Source organism: Pristiophorus japonicus, chromosome 19 (assembly GCF_044704955.1).
Source record: "Pristiophorus japonicus isolate sPriJap1 chromosome 19, sPriJap1.hap1, whole genome shotgun sequence".
Lineage (NCBI taxonomy): Eukaryota > Metazoa > Chordata > Chondrichthyes > Pristiophoridae > Pristiophorus > Pristiophorus japonicus.
Genome location: NC_091995.1, coordinates 21,046,408 through 21,065,012, shown reverse-complemented (window position 1 = coordinate 21,065,012; position 18,605 = coordinate 21,046,408). Strand labels below are relative to the sequence as shown.

General features: G+C 54.4%; 1 protein-coding gene across 1 annotated transcript in view; it reads left to right on the top strand.

Annotated features, from left to right (window-relative positions):
• Nucleotides 1-4,249: 4,249 nt before the first annotated feature.
• gabbr1b (gamma-aminobutyric acid (GABA) B receptor, 1b) overlaps nucleotides 4,250-18,605 on the top strand; it is a 662,620-nt gene continuing 648,264 nt past the window's right edge. Inside the window, exons 1-3 of the mRNA XM_070862216.1 lie at nucleotides 4,250-4,322; nucleotides 9,690-9,893; nucleotides 12,694-12,882. Of these exons, the coding sequence (XP_070718317.1) occupies nucleotides 9,872-9,893; nucleotides 12,694-12,882 (211 nt within the window). The 5' untranslated portion in view covers nucleotides 4,250-4,322; nucleotides 9,690-9,871. The remainder of the gene's footprint in view (nucleotides 4,323-9,689; nucleotides 9,894-12,693; nucleotides 12,883-18,605) is intronic.

The following is an 18,605-nucleotide window of genomic DNA, read 5'->3' as shown; positions in this document are numbered from 1 at the left end:
AGAGAGCAGACGGGGCCTCGGTTTAACATCTCACCTGAAAGTTGGCATCTATTGACAGGGCAACACTCCCTCAGAGTGTCAGCCGCGATTTATGGGCTCAAGTCTCTGGAGTGGGACTTGAGCCCACGACCTTCTGACTCAGAGGCGAGAGAGTTACCCACCGAGCCACGGCTGATAGCTGCTCCCTGTAGCCCCCCGGTACCATACCCCATCACGAGTCAGCGTCCTCGGGTGGAGGGGGAGGTGTGGGGGAAGAGTATTCGAGACTTGAAGGAAGCCTGCGGTTATCAGAGGGCTGGAGCTGGGCAGTGTGGGGCGGCACTGCCACCTACAGGACATTATGTGCGGTGCTGCTCGCAGTCCCATTGCTGCAATGCAACCTTGCAACCTCAAGCTGGGGCTTCAGGCAATGGTGACTTAAACACTTACATTTTAATTTATTGATATTTCTTTCATCATTCCAATCACAGTTGTTTGCCGGAAGCACCGAGAGGGCCTGGCGCCAGCTAACTTGGCTTGGACTGGGAATTATTTGTTTATTCGTTCCTGCGATGTGGGCATCGCTGGCAAGGACCGGCATTTATTGCCCATCCCTCACTGCCCCTGAGAAGGTGGTGGTGAACCACCGCCTTGAACCGCTGCAGTCTCGTGTGGTGAAGGTGCTCCCACAGGGCTGTTGGGGAGGGAGTTCCAGGATTGTGACCCAGCCACGATGGAGGAACGGCCGATATATTTCCAAGTCAGGATGGTGTGTGATTTGGAGGGGAACGTGGAGATGGTGGTGTTCCCGTGTACCTGCTGCCCTTGTCCTTCTAGGTGGTAAAGGTGGCGGGTTTGGGAGGTGCTGCCGAAGAAGCCTTGGCGAGTTGCTGCAGTGCATCTTGTAGATGGTGCACACTGCAGCCACGGTGTGCCGGTGGTGGAGGGAGTGAATGTTTAACGTGGTGGATGGGGTGCCGATAAAGCGGGCTGCTTTGTCCTGGATGGTGTCGAGCTTCTTGAGTGTTGTTGGAGCTGCACTCCTCCAGGCAAGTGGAGAGTGTTCCATCACACTCCTGACTTGTGCCTTGTAGTTGGGGAGTCAGGAGGTGAGACACTCACCACAGAATACCCAGCCTCTGACCTGCTCTTGTTGCCACAGTATTTATGTGACTGGTCCAGTTAAGTTTCTGGTCAATGGCGACCCCCCCAGGACGTTGATGGTGGGGTATCGGCAAACGTAATTCCGTTGAACGTCAAGGGGCGGTGGTTCGACGCTCGTTTGTTGGAGATGGCCGTTGCCAGGCACTTGTGTGGTGCGAATGTCGTCCAGGTCTTGCTGCATGCGGGCATGGACTGCTCCATTATCTGAAGAGTTGAACCCGAAAGATTCTGCCCTGGGTTCCTCATTGCCTCTAAAGGCTGGAAGCTGTGGGTGGGATCGTGCTATGCACAAATTGGCTGCCACGTTTCCCTACATTACAACGGTGGCGATACCTCAAAAAAATATCATTCACTGGCTGTAAAACGCTTTGGGATGTCCTGAGGTCATGAAAGGCCCTGTATAAATGCAGATCTTTCTTTATTCAGAACAAAGTAACAGAGAAATAACAGTGCTATTTTGGCACAGGCATCAAGCAGTTTATTGTGGGTCAAGGGCTCCATTAAGAGAGTGTCGAGGGTCATGTTAGACAAGAGGTTGAAGTGTTTTGCGCGCGGTCTTCACGTGTCATCATCCCTAGGCAGACCTGTTTTGTAAAACAGGCCATGCGTGGTTTGAAGGAGGTGGACAGTCTAACTCTGTAATGTCCTTCAGGGAAAGGAATCTGACAACCCTTGCCCCACCCCCCAACCCCGCTCTAGCCCACAGGCTGGCTTCAGTTCTAACCACCCTTCCCTTCGGGATACTGAGGGGATCGGGGGACATTCTGGGTTTACACACACCACAAGTCAATCACAGAACCATAGAAATTTACAGCACGGAAGGAGGCCATTCGGCCCATCGTGTCCGTGCCGGCCGACCAACAGCTACCCAGCCTAACCCCACCTTCCAGCTCCAGGTCCGTAGCCCTGCAGGTTACGGCACTTTAAGAGCACATCCAAGTACCTTTTAAATGTGGTGAGGGTTTCTGCCTCTACCACCCTTTCAGGCAGTGAGTTCCAGACCCCCACCTCTGGGCGAAGAAATTTCCCCTCAAATCCCTTCTAAACCTTCTACCAATTACCTGCTTGTTGACCCCTAAGGGAAATAGGTCCTTCCTATCCACTCTATCCAGACCCCTCATAATTTTATACACCTCAATCAGGTCTCCCCTCAGCCTCCTCTGTTCCAAAGAAAACAACCCCAGCCTATCCAATCTTTCCTCATCGCTAAAATTCTCCAGTCCAGGCAACATCCTCATAAACCTCCTCTGTACCCTCTCCAGTGGATCACATCCTTCCTGTAATGTGGTGACCAGAACTGCACGCAGTACTCTAGCTGTGGCCTCGCCAGTGTTTTATACAGTTCAAGCATAACCTCCCTGCTCTTGTAATTCTATACCTCAAACGTCCCGGTCTCCTGACTGAATCGGTAAATCCCAGGCGGAAAGCTCAATGGGAAGTAATATTGGGCAGGGTGAGCAGGCTTGGGTAAAACCAGAGTTCCACCTGATCCCGTGGGATTTCCCTTCTGGCCAAGTTAGATTAAAATGACGCTTCCCCTTTAGGAACAGGATGAAGGTTTATTGTACTGAGATGGTTGATGGGGTGGCGGGGGCGGGGGGGGAGTGGAACTGAGAACGGAGACTGCCTGGGACAGGGTGGGCGCTGATTTGCCAGGTGGTTGGGGGGGGGGGGGGAGATACTAGGAATCGTCGGAAAGTGAGCTGCCTGGGCCGAGTGAAAGAAAGAAAGACTTGCATTTATATAGCGCCTTTCATGACCACCAGACATCCCAAAGCACTTTACAGCCAATGAAGTACTTTTGGAATGTAGTCACTGTTGTAATGTGGGAAACACGGGCAGCCAATTTGCACACAGCAAGCTCCCACAAACAGCAATGTGATAATGACCAGATAATCTGCTTTTTTTTGTTATGTTGATTGAGGGATAAATATTGGTCCCAGGACACTGGGGATAACTCTCTTGCTCTTCTTCAAAATAGTGCCATGAAATCTTTTATGTCAAGGGGATATCTTCATAGCAAGGGGATTTGAGTACAGGGGCAGGGAGGTGTTGCTACAGTTGTACAGGGCATTGGTGAGGCCACACCTGGAGTATTGTGTACAGTTTTGGTCTCCTAACCTGAGGAAGGACATTCTTGCTATTGAGGGAGTGCAGCGAAGGTTCACCAGACTGATTCCCGGGATGGCGGGACTGACCTATCAAGAAAGACTGGATCAACTGGGCTTGTATTCACTGGAGTTCAGAAGAATGAGAGGGGACCTCATAGAAACATATAAAATTCTGACGGGGTTAGACAGGTTAGATGCAGGAAGAATGTTTCCAATGTTGGGGAAGTCCAGAACCAGGGGTCACAGTCTAAGGATAAGGGGTAAGCCATTTAGGACCGAGATGCGGAGGAACTTCTTCACCCAGAGAGTGGTGAACCTGTGGAATTCTCTACCACAGAAAGTTGTTGAGGCCAATTCACTAAATATATTCAAAAAGGAGTTAGATGAGGTCCTTACTGCTAGGGGGATCAAGGGGTATGGCGAGAAAGCAGGAATGGGGTACTGAAGTTGAATGTTCAGCCATGAACTCATTGAATGGCGGTGCAGGCTCGAAGGGCCGAATGGCCTACTCCTGCACCTATTTTCTATGTTTCTATGTTTCTATGTTAACCTGAGAGAGCAGACGGGGCCTCGGTTTAACGTCTCATCCGAAAGACGGCACCTCCGACAGTGCGGCACTCCCTCAGCACTGCACTGCGAGTGTCAGCCTAGATTTGTGTGCTCAAGTCCCTGGAGTGGGACTTGAACCCACAACCTTCTGACTCAGAGTGCTGCCCATTGAGCCACTGGCTGACGGTGAGGGAGATGAGGGATCGCAGATCGGTGGGAGGAGGGGCCCCATGTCCGCCTCTTCACTCGCCTGGGATTAACCGGCTCGGTCGGGAGATGGGGGAATTGCGGGTCGGGGGAGGGGCCAGGGTGAGGGGGGGGCAGACTTGATGCCAGGCCTGTGTGTGGTGGGCCATTCCCGCTGTCTTGCCATGTTGCATTGACACTTTCTCCTCTTTCCCTGGCCTGCCTTGTTTTTCAGATACGCTCCCCCGCTCTCGAGGATGAAGACCTGGATCCTGCTCCTTGCCGTGCTGATCCCACTCAGCCCGGTCTTGGCTTTTCGGAACAGTACCATCGGTAAAAGCACCGCCCACCCATTTCATTGGCTTGTTCTCCCTTGAGTGCAGAGGTTTTACGGGTGCTCTAATTGATGGTTAAAGCATTTTATAGAATCACAGAAATTTACATAAGAACATAAGAAATAGGAGCTGGAGTGGGCCATACGACCCCTCGAGCCTGCTCCGCCATTCAATAAGATCATGGCTGCTCTGATCATGGACTCAGCTCCACTTCCCCGCCCGCTCCCCATAACCCTTTATTCCCTTATCGCTCAAAATTCTGTCTATCTCCGCCTTAAATATATTCAATGACCCAGCCTCCACAGCTCTCTGGGGAAGAGAATTCCACAGATTTACAACCCTCTGAAAGAAGAAATTTCTCCTCATCTCAGTTTTAAATGGGTGGCCCCATATTCTGAGACTATGCCCCCTAGTTTTAGTTTTCCATATGTGTGGAAATATCCTCTCTGCATCCACCTTGTCGAGCCCCCTCATTATTTTATGCTCGATAAGATCACCTCTGATTCTTCTGAACTCCAATGAGTAGAGGCCCGACCTACTCAATCTATCTTCATAAGTCAACCCCCTCATCTCCGGAATCAACCTAGTGAACCATTTCGGCCCATCGTGTCCACTCCGGCCGACCAAGAGCTACCCAGCCTAATCCCACTTTCCAGCTCTAGGTCCGTAGCCCTGCAGGTTACGACACTTTAAGAGCACATCCAAGTACTGTTTAAATGTGGTGAGGGTTTCTGCCTCTACCACCCTTTCAGGCAGTGAGTTCCAGACCCTCGCCACCCACTGGCTGAAGAAATCTCTCCTTATATCACCTCTAAACCTCCCCCCAATTATTTTAAATCTATGCCCTCTGGTTGTTGACCCCTCTGCCGAGGGAACTAGGTCCTTCCTATCCACTCTATCTAGGCCCCTCATTCTTTTTTACACCTCAATCAGGTCTCCCCTCAGCCTCCTCTGTTCCAAAGAAAAAAGGACCCAGTCGAGCCAATCTTTCCTCATAGCCAAAATTCTCCAGTCTGGCAACATTCTGATAAAATCTCTGCACCCTCTCCAGTGCAATCACATCTTTCCTGTAATGTGGTGACCAGAACTGCAAGCAGTACACCAGCTGTGGCCTAACCAGTAGGGTACATAGAGAGGGAAATTATTCCGTCTGACGGGGAAATCAAGAACGAGGGAACATAACTGTAATGTATGCAGCTTTGAGAATGTTCACAGGTTGGTAGAGCTGTCGCCTGGCCAAGGTGGCCATTAACCAGTCCAGGTGGCAGGCCTGTGAACATTCCTTCAGCCTGACTGCCTGCCTCTCTTCCGCGCTTACATCCGGGCCAGGGTGTCCCTGGAGATGGAGCACCCGGTGTCCACCGGTACGCTCGCGGCCTTCCGCAAGAGGTGGGTGCCGGAGGGACTGGAGTGCATCATCACCCCCGGCAACCAAATTTTAATTTGACCGTATTTTTTTTAAAGTTTAATTTGTTAATTTGTCGGTTCGAGTGCCCCTTTAATATGTAACATGTAAAAAGTGCTTCTTGACATCATCCCTGAAGGGCCGAGCACTAATTGAAAGTTTTTTGTAATGTATTTGCTTCATGGGTTCTTTGCTTAAAAATTCATAGCAACACTTTGCTACTAAAACCGAGTTGGTTGATTAATAAAGGTTGAACAATCACACTACACATTACCAGTTCATCCACATGGCTCACAGCTGCACACCTCATCGTGGCTAAGTGAGTGGGCAAAAATTTGAAGTATAATGTGGGAAAATGTGAGGTTACCACTTTGGCAGAAAAAACTAGAAAAGCAAATTATAATTTAAATGGAGAACAATTGCAAAATGCTGCAGTACACAGGGACCTAGGGGTCCTTGTGCGTGAAACACAAAACGTTAGTATGCAGGTACAGCAATCAGGAAGGCAAATGGAATGCTGCAAGGGGGATGGAGTATAAAAGCAGAGAAATCCTGCTACACCTGTACAGGGTATGGGTGAGGCCACACCTATTTAAGGAAGGATATACTTGCATTGGAGGCTGTTCAGAGAAGGTTCACTAGGTTGATTCCGGAGATGAGGGGGTTGACTTATGAAGATAGGTTGAGTAGGTTGGGACTATACTCATTGGAGTTCAGAAGAATGAGAGGTGAACTTATCGAAACATATAAGATAATGAGGGGGCTCGACAAGGTGGATGCAGAGAGGATATTTCCACTCACAGGGGAAACTAAAACTAGGGGACATAGTCTCAGAATAAGGGGCCGCCCATTTAAAACTGAGATGAGGAGGAATTTCTTCTCTCAGAGGGTTGTAAACCTGTGGAATTCTCTGCCCCAGAGAGCTGTAGAGGCTGGGTCATTGAATATATTTAAGACCGAGATAGATTTTTGAGCGATAAGGGAGTAAAGGATTATGGGGAGCGGGCAGGGAAGTGGAGCTGAGTCCATGATCGGATCAGCCATGATCTTATTAAATAGCGGAGCAGGCTCGAGGGGCCAAATGGCCGACTCCTGTTCCTATTTCTTAAATGACCTCGACCCAACTGACTGGGATTTAGTCTTGTGAACATCACCTGACCAGCTAAGCCACTCACAATGCAATAGCTCTACAACTATTTAATATAAAACTACGGCATTCAGCCCAACCAGTCCATGCCGGTGTTTATGCTCCACTCGAGCCTCCTCCCGTCTTTCCTCATCTAACTCTATCAGCATAACCCTCTATTCCCTTCTCCCACATATGTTGTTCCAGACTCCCCTTAAATGTATCTATACTATTCACTTCAACCACTCCCTGTGGTAGTGAGTTCCACATTCTCACCACTCTCTGGGTAAAGAATTTTCTGCTGAATTCCCGATTGGATTTCTTGGTGCCTATCTTATATCGATGGCCCCTAGTTATGCTCTTCCCCAAGAGTGGAAACATTCTGTGTCAACTCTATCAAAACCTTTCAAATATTTAAAAAAACACTTCTTCAAAGGGAAGAGGAATCTGGAACTCTCTCCCCGTATTGGCTGTGGATGCTGGGGGCAGGGTTGGGGTTGGGTGGGGGATGGGGCAGAACCAGTTGGTAATTTGAAGACTGAGATTGACAGAGTTTTGTTGGGTATGGGTATCACGGGGAGTGGGGCCAAGGCAGATGAATGCAGGTGAGGCCAAAACAGCCATGATCGATTTCAATAACAGCACATACTCGAGGGGCTGAATGACCTCCTCCTGTTACCATCATGTCCACGCCGGCCGACCAACAGCTACCCAGCCTAACCCCACCTTCCAGCTCGAGGTCCGTAGCCCTGCAGGTTACGGCACTTTCAGAGCACGTCCAAGTAGCTTTTAAATGTGGTGAGGGTTTCTGCCTCTACCACCCTTTCAGGCAGACCCTGAGTTCCAGACCCTCACCACCCTCTGGGTGAAGACATTTCTCCTCAAATCCTCTCTAAACCTCCCCGCAATTACTTTAAATCTATGTCCCCTGGTTATGGACTTCTCTGCTAAGGGAAACAGGTCCTTTCTATCCACTCTATGCAGGCCCCTCATAATTTTATACACCTCAATCAGGTCTCCCCTCAGCCTCCTCAGCTCCAAAGAAAACAACCCCAGCCGATCCAATCTTTCTTCATAGCTAAAATTCTCCAGTCCTGGCAACATCTTCGGAAATCTCCTCTGTACCCTCTCCAGTGCAAAACATCAGGGAGCGAACAGAAGACACGGGAGGAGATGGCGGTCGGTCTCGGGAAGGGGGGACAGGGGTCGGGGGCGGTGGGGGGGGCGGAGCAGTGGGGGGGCACGGGGGGATATGGGGGTCGGTGGGGGATGGGGGCGGAGCAGTGGGGGGGGCGGGGGGGTGGGGGTCACGGGGGGGATGGGGGTCGGGGATGGTGGGGGTCGTGTGGGGATGGTGGTCGGGGGGGATGGGGTCGGGGGGGATGGGGGTCGGGGGGATGAGGTCGGGGGGGATGGGGTCGGGGGATGGTGGTCGGGGGGGATGAGGTCGGGGGGGATGAGGTCGGGGGGGATGGGGGTCGGGGGGGGATGAGGTCGGGGGGGATGGGGTCGGGGGATGGTGGTCGGGGGGGATGGGGTCGGGGGGGATGGTGGTCGGGGGGGATGGGGGTCGGGGGGATGAGGTCGGGGGGGATGGGGTCGGGGGATGGTGGTCGGGGGGGGTGGGGTCGGGGGGGATGGTGGTCGGGGGGGATGGGGGTCGGGGGGATGAGGTCGGGGGGGATGGGGTCGGGGGATGGTGGTCGGGGGGGGTGGGGTCGGGGGGGATGGGGACGGGGGGGATGGGGGTCGGGGGGATGAGGTCGGGGGGGATGGGGTCGGGGGATGGTGGTCGGGGGGGGTGGGGTCGGGGGGGATGGGGGTCGGGGGGGATGGGGGTCGGGGGGGGATGGGGGTCGGGGGGATGAGGTCGGGGGGGATGGGGTCGGGGGATGGTGGTCGGGGGGGGTGGGGTCGGGGGGGATGGGGGACGGGGGGGATGGGGGTCGGGGGGGATGGGGTCGGGGGGATGGTGGTCGGGGGGGGTGGGGTCGGGGGGGATGGGGGACGGGGGGGGTGGGGGTCGGGGGGGATGAGGTCGGGGGGGATGGGGTCGGGGGATGGTGGTCGGGGGGGGTGGGGTCGGGGGGGATGGGGGACGGGGGGGATGGGGGTCGGGGGGGATGAGGTCGGGGGGGATGGGGTCGGGGGATGGTGGTCGGGGGGGGTGGGGTCGGGGGGGATGGGGGACGGGGGGGATGAGGTCGGGGGGGATGGGGTCGGGGGATGGTGGTCGGGGGGGGTGGGGTCGGGGGGGATGGGGGACGGGGGGGATGGGGGTCGGGGGGGATGAGGTCGGGGGAATGGGGTCGGGGGATGGTGGTCGGGGGGGGGTGGGGTCGGGGGGGATGGGGGACGGGGGGGATGGAGTCGGGGGGGATGGGGTCGGGGGATGGTGGTCGGGGGGGGTGGGGTCGGGGGGGATGGGGGACGGGGGGGATGGGGGTCGGGGGGGATGGGGGACGGGGGGGATGGAGTCGGGGGGGATGGGGTCGGGGGATGGTGGTCGGGGGGGGTGGGGTCGGGGGGGATGGGGGACGGGGGGGATGGGGGACGGGGGGGATGGGGGTCGGGGGGGATGGGGTCGGGGGAAATGGGGTTGGGGGGGATGGGGGTCGCGGGTGGGGATGGGGTCGAGGGGGTTTGGTTGCGGGGGGATGGGGTCGAGTGGGTGGGGTCGCGGGGGATGAGGTCGGGGGGGGGATGGGGTCGGGGGGTGATGGGGTCGGGGGATGGGGGAATGATGGTCGGTGCGTGGGGCGGAGCAGAGCAGAGGAGTGTTGGCTGGCACTCCTGTTCCAGTAGTCACAGTCTGGGTCTCCGTGCTTTTCCAGGATGCAGGAAGATCAGGCCCCCGTCGGACGGTGGGATCCGCTATCCCGGGCTGACCCAGGAGCAGATCCGCAGCATTGAAATCCTGCCCGTGGCCTACGAGATCGAGTACATCTGCAGGGCCAACCGTGTGATCAACGGCCCGCGAGTCCGCAAGTGTCTGGATAATGGGCTGTGGACCGACATGGACCAACGCAGCCGGTGTGGTGAGTGGGTCACACACTGTCCTTTCCCCCTCTGGGACTGGGTGGTGCAGTGGGTCACACACTGTCCTTTCCCCCTCTGGGACTGGGTGGTGCAGTGGGTCACACACTGCCCTTTCCCCCTCTGGGACTGGGTGGTGCAGTGGGTCACACACTGTCCTTTCCCCCTCTGGGACTGGGTGGTGCAGTGGGTCACACACTGTCCTTTCCCCCTCTGGGACTGGGTGGTGCAGTGGGTCACACACTGTCCTTTCCCCTCTGGGACTGGGTGGTGCAGTGGGTCACACACTGTCCTTTCCCCCTCTGGGACTGGGTGGTACAGTGGGTCACACACTGTCCTTTCCCCCTCTGGGACTGGGTGGTGCAGTGGGTCACACACTGTCCTTTCCCCCTCTGGGACTGGGTGGTGCAGTGGGTCACACACTGTCCTTTCCCCCTCTGGGACTGGGTGGTGCAGTGGGTCAGACACTGTCCTTCCCCCTCTGGGACTGGGTGGTGCAGTGGGTCAGACACTGTCCTTCCCCCTCTGGGACTGGGTGGTGCAGTGGGTCACACACTGTCCTTTCCCCCTCTGGGACTGGGTGGTGCAGTGGGTCACACACTGTCCTTTCCCCCTCTGGGACTGGGTGGTACAGTGGGTCACACACTGTCCTTTCCCCCTCTGGGACTGGGTGGTGCAGTGGGTCACACACTGTCCTTTCCCCCTCTGGGACTGGGTGGTGCAGTGGGTCACACACTGTCCTTTCCCCCTCTGGGACTGGATGGTGCAGTGGGTCACACACTGTCCTTTCCCCCTCTGGGACTGGGTGGTGCAGTGGGTCACACACTGTCCTTTCCCCCTCTGGGACTGGGTGGTGCAGTGGGTCACACACTGTCCTTTCCCCCTCTGGGACTGGGTGGTGCAGTGGGTCACACACTGTCCTTTCCCCCTCTGGGACTGGGTGGTGCAGTGGGTCACACACTGTCCTTTCCCCCTCTGGGACTGGATGGTGCAGTGGGTCACACACTGTCCTTTCCCCCTCTGGGACTGGGTGGTGCAGTGGGTCACACACTGTCCTTTCCCCCTCTGGGACTGGGTGGTACAGTGGGTCACACACTGTCCTTTCCCCCTCTGGGACTGGGTGGTGAGTGGGTCACACACTGTCCTTTCCCCCTCTGGGACTGGGTGGTGCAGTGGGTCACACACTGTCCTTTCCCCCTCTGGGACTGGGTGGTACAGTGGGTCACACACTGTCCTTCCCCCTCTGGGACTGGATGGTGCAGTGGGTCACACACTGTCCTTTCCCCCTCTGGGACTGGGTGGTGCAGTGAGTCACACACTGTCCTTTCCCCCTCTGGGACTGGGTGGTGCAGTGGGTCACACACTGTCCTTTCCCCCTCTGGGACTGGGTGGCGCAGTGGGTCACATACTGTCCTTTCCTCCTCTGGGACTGGATGGTGCAGTGGGTCACACACTGTCCTTTCCCCCTCTGGGACTGGGTGGTACAGTGGGTCACACACTGTCCTTTCCCCCTCTGGGACTGGGTGGCGCAGTGGGTCACACACTGTCCTTTCCCCCTCTGGGACTGGGTGATGCAGTGGGTCACACACTGTCCTTTTCCCTCTGGGACTGGGTGGTGCAATGGGTCACACACTGTCCTTTCCCCCTCTGGGACTGGATGGTGCAGTGGGTCACACACTGTCCTTTCCCCCTCTGGGACTGGATGGTGCAGTGGGTCACACACTGTCCTTTCCCCTCTGGGACTAGATGGTGCAGTGGGTCACACACTGTCCTTTCCCCCTCTGGGACTGGGTGGTGCAGTGGGTCACACACTGTCCTTTCCCCCTCTGGGACTGGATGGTGCAGTGGGTCACACACTGTCCTTTCCCCTCTGGGACTGGATGGTGCAGTGGGTCACACACTGTCCTTTCCCCTCTGGGACTGGATGGTGCAGTGGGTCACACACTGTCCTTTCCCATCTGGGACTGGATGGTGCAGTGGGTCACACACTGTCCTTTCCCCTCTGGGACTGGATGGTGCAGTGGGTCACACACTGTCCTTTCCCCTCTGGGACTGGATGGTGCAGTGGGTCACACACTGTCCTTTCCCCTCTGGGACTGGATGGTGCAGTGGGTCACACACTGTCCTTTCCCCTCTGGGACTGGATGGTGCAGTGGGTCACACACTGTCCTTTCCCCCTCTGGGACTGGGTGGTGCAGTGGGTCACACACTGTCCTTTCCCCCTCTGGGACTGGGTGGTGCAGTGGGTCACACACTGTCCTTTCCCCCTCTGGGACTGGGTGGTGCAGTGGGTCACACACTGTCCTTTCCCCCTCTGGGACTGGGTGGTGCAGTGAGTCACACACTGTCCTTTCCCCCTCTGGGACTGGGTGGTGCAGTGGGTCACACACTGTCCTTTCCCCCTCTGGGACTGGGTGGTGCAGTGGGTCACACACTGTCCTTTCCCCCTCTGGGACTGGGTGGTGCAGTGGGTCACACACTGTCCTTTCCCCCTCTGGGACTGGGTGGTGCAGTGAGTCACACACTGTCCTTTTCCCCTCTGGGACTGGGTGATGCAGTGGGTCACACACTGTCCTTTCCCCCTCTGGGACTGGGTGGTGCAGTGGGTCACACACTGTCCTTTCCCCCTCTGGGACTGGGACCACCTTGGGCACGCTGATGAAAGATGGGCGAGAGGTTCTCGACATATTTGGCAGAGAATCTTCCCTCAGTGAAAGCACTGGGATCAGTCCACTATCTGGCAAAGCTTGTTCCCAATCCCGGAGCACTGCTCACATTCTCTTTCTGCCCCCCACCTCGCAGTGCGGAATTGCTCAAAGCTGGCGCTGAACCTGGAGAACGGCTATGTGATGACTAGAGAACAGATTAAGATGCCGGTGGAAGGGACAGTGGTGGACTATCGGTGCGATGACGGATTCATTCTGGTCGGCAGTTCCCGGAGCATCTGCAACAAGTATGGGAAATGGAACACAAGCAAACCCATCTGCAAAGGTAACGGTGCATTCCAAGCAACGCTGAGCGATAGAGAGAGCAGTACAGTGTGTGTGAGAGAGAGAGAGAGAGAGAGCTGTACAGTGTGTGTGAGAGAGAGAGAGAGAGAGAGCTGTACAGTGTGTGTGTGTGAGAGAGAGAGAGAGCTGTACAGTGTGTGTGAGAGAGAGAGAGAGAGAGAGCTGTACAGTGTGTGTGAGAGAGAGAGTGAGAGCTGTACAGTGTGAGAGAGAGAGAGAGAGAGAGAGTTGTACAGTGTGTGAGAGAGAGAGAAAGAGAGTTGTACAGTGTGTGAGAGAGAGAGAAAGAGAGTTGTACAGTGTGTGAGAGAGAGAGAGAGAGAGAGAGCTGTACAGTGTGTGTGAGAGAGATAAAGAGAGTTGTACAGTGTGTGAGAGAGAGAGAGAGAGAGAGAGCTGTACAGTGTGTGTGAGAGAGAGAGAGAGAGAGAGCTGTACAGTGTGTGTGTGTGTGTGAGAGAGAGAGAGAGAGAGAGAGCTGTACAGTGTGTGTGTGTGAGAGAGAGAGAGAGAGAGAGAGCTGTACAGTGTGTGTGTGTGAGAGAGAGAGAGAGAGAGCTGTACAGTGTGTGTGTGTGAGAGAGAGAGAGAGAGAGAGAGAGCTGTACAGTGTGTGTGTGTGAGAGAGAGAGAGAGAGCTGGACAGTGTGTGTGAGAGAGAGAGTGAGAGCTGCACAGTGTGTGTGTGTGAGAGAGAGAGAGAGAGAGAGCTGGACAGTGTGTGTGTGAGAGAGAGAGAGAGAGAGCTGTACAGTGTGTGTGTATGAGAGAGAGAGAGAGAGAGAGAGAGCTGTACAGTGTGTGTGTGAGAGAGAGAGAGAGCTGTACAGTGTGTGTGTGAGAGAGAGAGAGAGTGAGAGAGAGCTGTACAGTGTGTGATACGTCCTTACTATACAGTATAAATGCACACGGGGCCCATGCTTGAGAGAAGGTCAGTCTGTGACCTGTCCTTTATTCCTCAGCACTCAAGTGATGAAGGTGGGTGGAGCTTCCCCTTTTATATCTGAAGGTCCAGGTTAGGAGTGTTTCCCACCTAGTGGTCAGTGTTCTCACGGTGTACAACTTAGGTCAGTTTATACATGGATTACAATGACAGTTGAATACATGACATCACCTTATTGGGATCACAGGTTGAGTCTCTCTGGTGGTTTACGTTCCTTTGTAGAGCGCGTGAGTTGGGGCTCCGGTTGTTGGGCGCTGACCTGAGTGTCTGCTGTTTCTGGTGCCTCAGGCCTGTCCGGACTGCCCACAGTGACTGGGCTCTCCTCCCTTTGGTTCCGGTGTTCGGTCATCTGTGGAGGAGTGAACTCTATATCGTGTTTTTCCTCTGCTTCTTCTATGGGGTTGCTGAACCTCCTTTTTGTTTGATCCACATGTTTGCAGCAGGTTTGTCCATGGTAAGTTTAACGACCAGAATCCTATTTCCCTCTTTGGCAACCACAGTGCCTGCGAGCCATTTGGGCCCTGCAGTGTAGTTGAGGACAAAAACAGGATCATTTACATCAATACATCGCGCCCTCGCATTCCTGTCATGGTAGTCATATTGTGACTGGCGCCTGCTCTCAATAATTTCTTTCATGGTGGGGTGTATAAGGGATAACCGGGTTTTGAGTGTCCTTTTCATTAGCAGCTCTGCGGGTGGAACTCCTGTGAGCGAGTGTGGTTGGGATCTATAGGCCAACAGGAGGCGTGATAAGCGGGTTTGTAGGGAACCCCCTTGGATTCTGAGCATCCCCTGTTTGATTATCTGCACTGCTCGTTCCGCCTGACCGTTTGAGGCCGGCTTGAACGGTGCCGTTCTGACATGGTTAATTCCATTGTTTGCTATGAAGTCCTGGAATTCAATGCTTGTGAAGCACGGGCCATTGTCGCTGACCAAGACGTCCGGTAGACCGTGGGTGGCGAACATTGCCCGTAGACTTTCTACCGTGGTAGAGGCTGTGCTTGAATTGAGAATGTCACACTCGATCCATTTGGAGTAGGCGTCTACTACAACCAAAAACATTTTTCCCATGAAAGGACCTGCATAATCCACATGGATGCGTGACCAAGGCTTGGCAGGCCAGGACCAGGGGCGAAGGGGGGCTTCCCTGGGCGCATTGCCCAGCTGGGCACACGTGTTGCACCTGCGAACACAAAGTTCCAGGTCTGCATCTATCCCTGGCCACCAAACGTGTGACCTGGCAATTGCCTTCATCATGACAATGCCCGGGTGCCCATTGTGGAGTTCTCTGATGAACACCTCTCTGCCCATCTGGGGCATGACTACGCGGTTTCCCCACAGTAGGCAATCAGCCTGAATCGAGAGTTCATCCTTGCGCCTGTGAAATGGTTTAAATTTCTCAGGGCATGCCCTGTACGTGGCTGCCCAGTCCCCATTCAGGACACATTTCTTGACTAGAGACAATAGCGGATCTCTATTTGTCCAGACTTTAATCTGACGGGCTGTCATGGGTGAGCCTTCTCTTCCGAAAACTTCAACAGCCATGACCATCTCAGCAGCATGCTCGGTAGCCCCCTCAGTGATGGCTAGTGGGAGCCTGCTGAGTGCATCGGCGCAGTTTTCGGTGCCCGGTCTGTGTCGAATTGTATAGTCATAGGCGGCTAACGTGAGTGCCCACCTCTGTATGCGGGCCGAAATGCGTTTGCATTTATGGCCTTGTTGTCGGCCAAAAGGGACGTTAGGGGTTTGTGATCTGCCTCCAGCTCAAATTTCCTGCCAAACAGGTACTGGTGCATTTTCTTTACCGCATATACACATGCTAGCACCTCCTTTTCTACCATCCCGTAGCCCCTTTCTGCCTGGGACAGACTTCTGGAGGCATAAGCTACCGGCTGTAACTGACCCTTGGCATTGACATGCTGCAACACACACCCGACACCATAGGACGACGCATCGCACGTTAACACAAGTTTCTTACATGGGTCATAGAGCGTTAACAGATTGTTGGAACATCACAAATTGCGTGCTCTATTAAAAGCCCTTTCCTGGCTGTCCCCCCAGACCCATTCGCGACCTTTGCGTAGGAGCACCTATAGCGGCTCTAGCAGCGTGCTCAATTTGGGAAGAAAGTTACCAAAATAGATCGGGAGCCCCAGGAACGAACGCAGCTCCGTCGTGTTACGGGGTCTGGGTGCTCTCTGGATCGCTTCCGTCTTGGACGCAGTAGGGCTGATCCCCTCATCCCCAGGAATTCTACCTCTGGAGCTAGGAAGACGCACTTCGCTTTTTTCAGTCGCAGACCTACCCGGTCCAGTCTGCGTAGCACCTCCTCCAGGTTGTGGAGGTGTTCTTCAGTATCGTAACCCGTGATGAGGATGTCATCCTGAAAAACCACCGTCCCTGGAATCGACTTGAGGAGACTTTCCATATTGCGTTGGAAGATTGCGGCGGCTGAGTGAATCCCGAATGGACATCTGTTGTACTCAAACAAACCCTTGTGTGCCGTGATGGTGGTCAGCTTCTTCGACTCACTCGCCAGCTCCTGGGTCATGTAAGCTGAGGTCAGGTCCAATTTTGAAAAAAGTTTGCCACCGGATAGCGTCGCAAAGAGATCCTCCGCTCTCGGTAGCGGGTACTGGTCTTGGAGTGATACCCGATTGATGGTGGCCTTGTAATCGCCACATATCCTGACCGACCCATCCGCCTTGAGCACCGGCACAATCGGGCTCGCCCAGTCACTGAATTCGACTGGCGAGATGATGCCTTCCCTCAACAGGCGGTCCAATTCGCCTTCTATCTTTTCCCGCATCACGTACGGCACCGCTCTGGCCTTGTGGTGTACTAGCCTGGCGTCCGGATTTATGTGAATCACTACCTTGGCCCCCATGAAAGTGCCGATGCCGGGTTGAAATAATGAGTCAAATTTGTCCAGGACCTGTAAGCATGATACTCGCTCCACAGAGGAAATTGCATTGACATCGCCCCATTTCCAGTTCATGACAGCAAGCCAACTCCTCCCCAGTAGTGCGGGACCGTCCCTTGGTACAATCCAGAGTGGCAGTCTGTTCTCCGAATCTTTGTGGGTCACGACTACCGTGGTGCTGCCTAGCACCGGAATGATCTGCTTTGTGTAAGTCCATAGCTGTGCGTCAATAATTTTGGCCTCCTGGCCTTGGACGTCCACAACTTTCCAAACTGTTTGATACCCATCAGGGACTGGCTGGCACCCGTGTCTAGCTCCATTGATACTGGGATGCCATTGAGGAGCACTTTCATCATTATCGGTGGCGTCCTGGTGTATGAACTGTATACGTGCTCCACATGAACTCGCTGAACTTCAGCTTCCAGCGATATCCCCCAGTGTCCATTTCTGCAATTTCTGCAGGTATTTTGCTCATCTCTGCAAACTCCGGCTGAGTGTGTGCCTCCACGCCTCCAACATGAGCTGCTGTTGGAAACAAAAGGTCCCTTGCCAGTCGATCGTCCCTGACTGCCCCTGTTATTGTTCTTGAGTGCGCCATTAACAGGTGTTGATGGCCCCATTACTGGCCACATTGTCCCTTGCAATGGCGTGAATCGCCCTTCAGCTTGCCATTGTCTCTGTCGAACTCCCCCTCTGGGTTCGACTACATGTTGGGGCATGCCCGATTACCCCTGTCTGCCTGGAGAACTGTGTGCTGCTTTAACAATGTTGAATCTCTGTCCCAACCATTCCTTAACACAGTACCTCTCGTCTGTTCTGCTCGTGGCCATGCTCGTGTGGTTTAAATCCCAGTTTCTCATCGCCATTGATACGTCCTTACTACACAGTATAAATGCACACGGGGCCCATGCTTGAGAGAAGGTCAGTCTGTGACCTGTCCTTTATTCCTTAGCAATCAAGTGATGGAAGTGGGTGGAGCTTCCCCTTTTATATCTGAAGGTCCAGGTTAGGATTGTCTCCCACAAGTTCACCACCTTGTGGTCATTGTTCTCACAGTGTACAACTTAGGTCAGATTATACATGGGTTACAATGCTGATTGAATACATGACAGTGTGTGAGAGAGAGAGAGAGCCGTACAGTGTGTGTGTGAGAGAGAGAGAGAGAGAGCTGTACAGTGTGTGTGAGAGAGAGAGAGAGAGAGAGAGAGCTGTACAGTAAGAGAGAGAGAGAGAGAGCTGTACAGTGTGTGTGAGAGAGAGAGAGCTGTACAGTGTGTGTGTGAGAGAGAGAGAGCTGTACAGTAAGAGAGAGAGAGAGAGAGAGCTGTACAGTGTGTGTGTGTGAGAGAGAGAGAGAGCCGTACAGTGTGTATGAGAGAGAGAGAGCTGTACAGTAAGAGAGAGAGAGAGAGCTGTACAGTGTGTGTGTGAGAGAGAGAGACAGAGCTGTACAGTGTGTGTGTGTGTGAGAGAGAGAGAGCTGTACAGTGTGTGTGAGAGAGAGAGAGCGAGAGAGCTGTACAGTGTGTGTGAGAGAGAGAGAGAGAGAGAGAGAGAGCTGTGCAGTAAGAGAGAGAGAGAGAGAGAGCTGTACAGTGTGTGTGAGAGAGATAGAGCTGGACAGTGTGTGTGAGAGAGAGAGCTGTACAGTGTGTGTGTGAGAGAGCTGTACAGTTTGTGTGTGAGAGAGAGAGCTGTACAGTGTGTGTGAGAGAGAGAGAGCTGTACAGTGTGTGTGAGAGAGAGAGAGCTGTACAGTGTGTGTGAGAGAGAGAGAGCTGTACAATGTGTGTGAGAGAGAGAGAGTGAGAGAGAGCTGTAGTGTGTGTGAGAGACA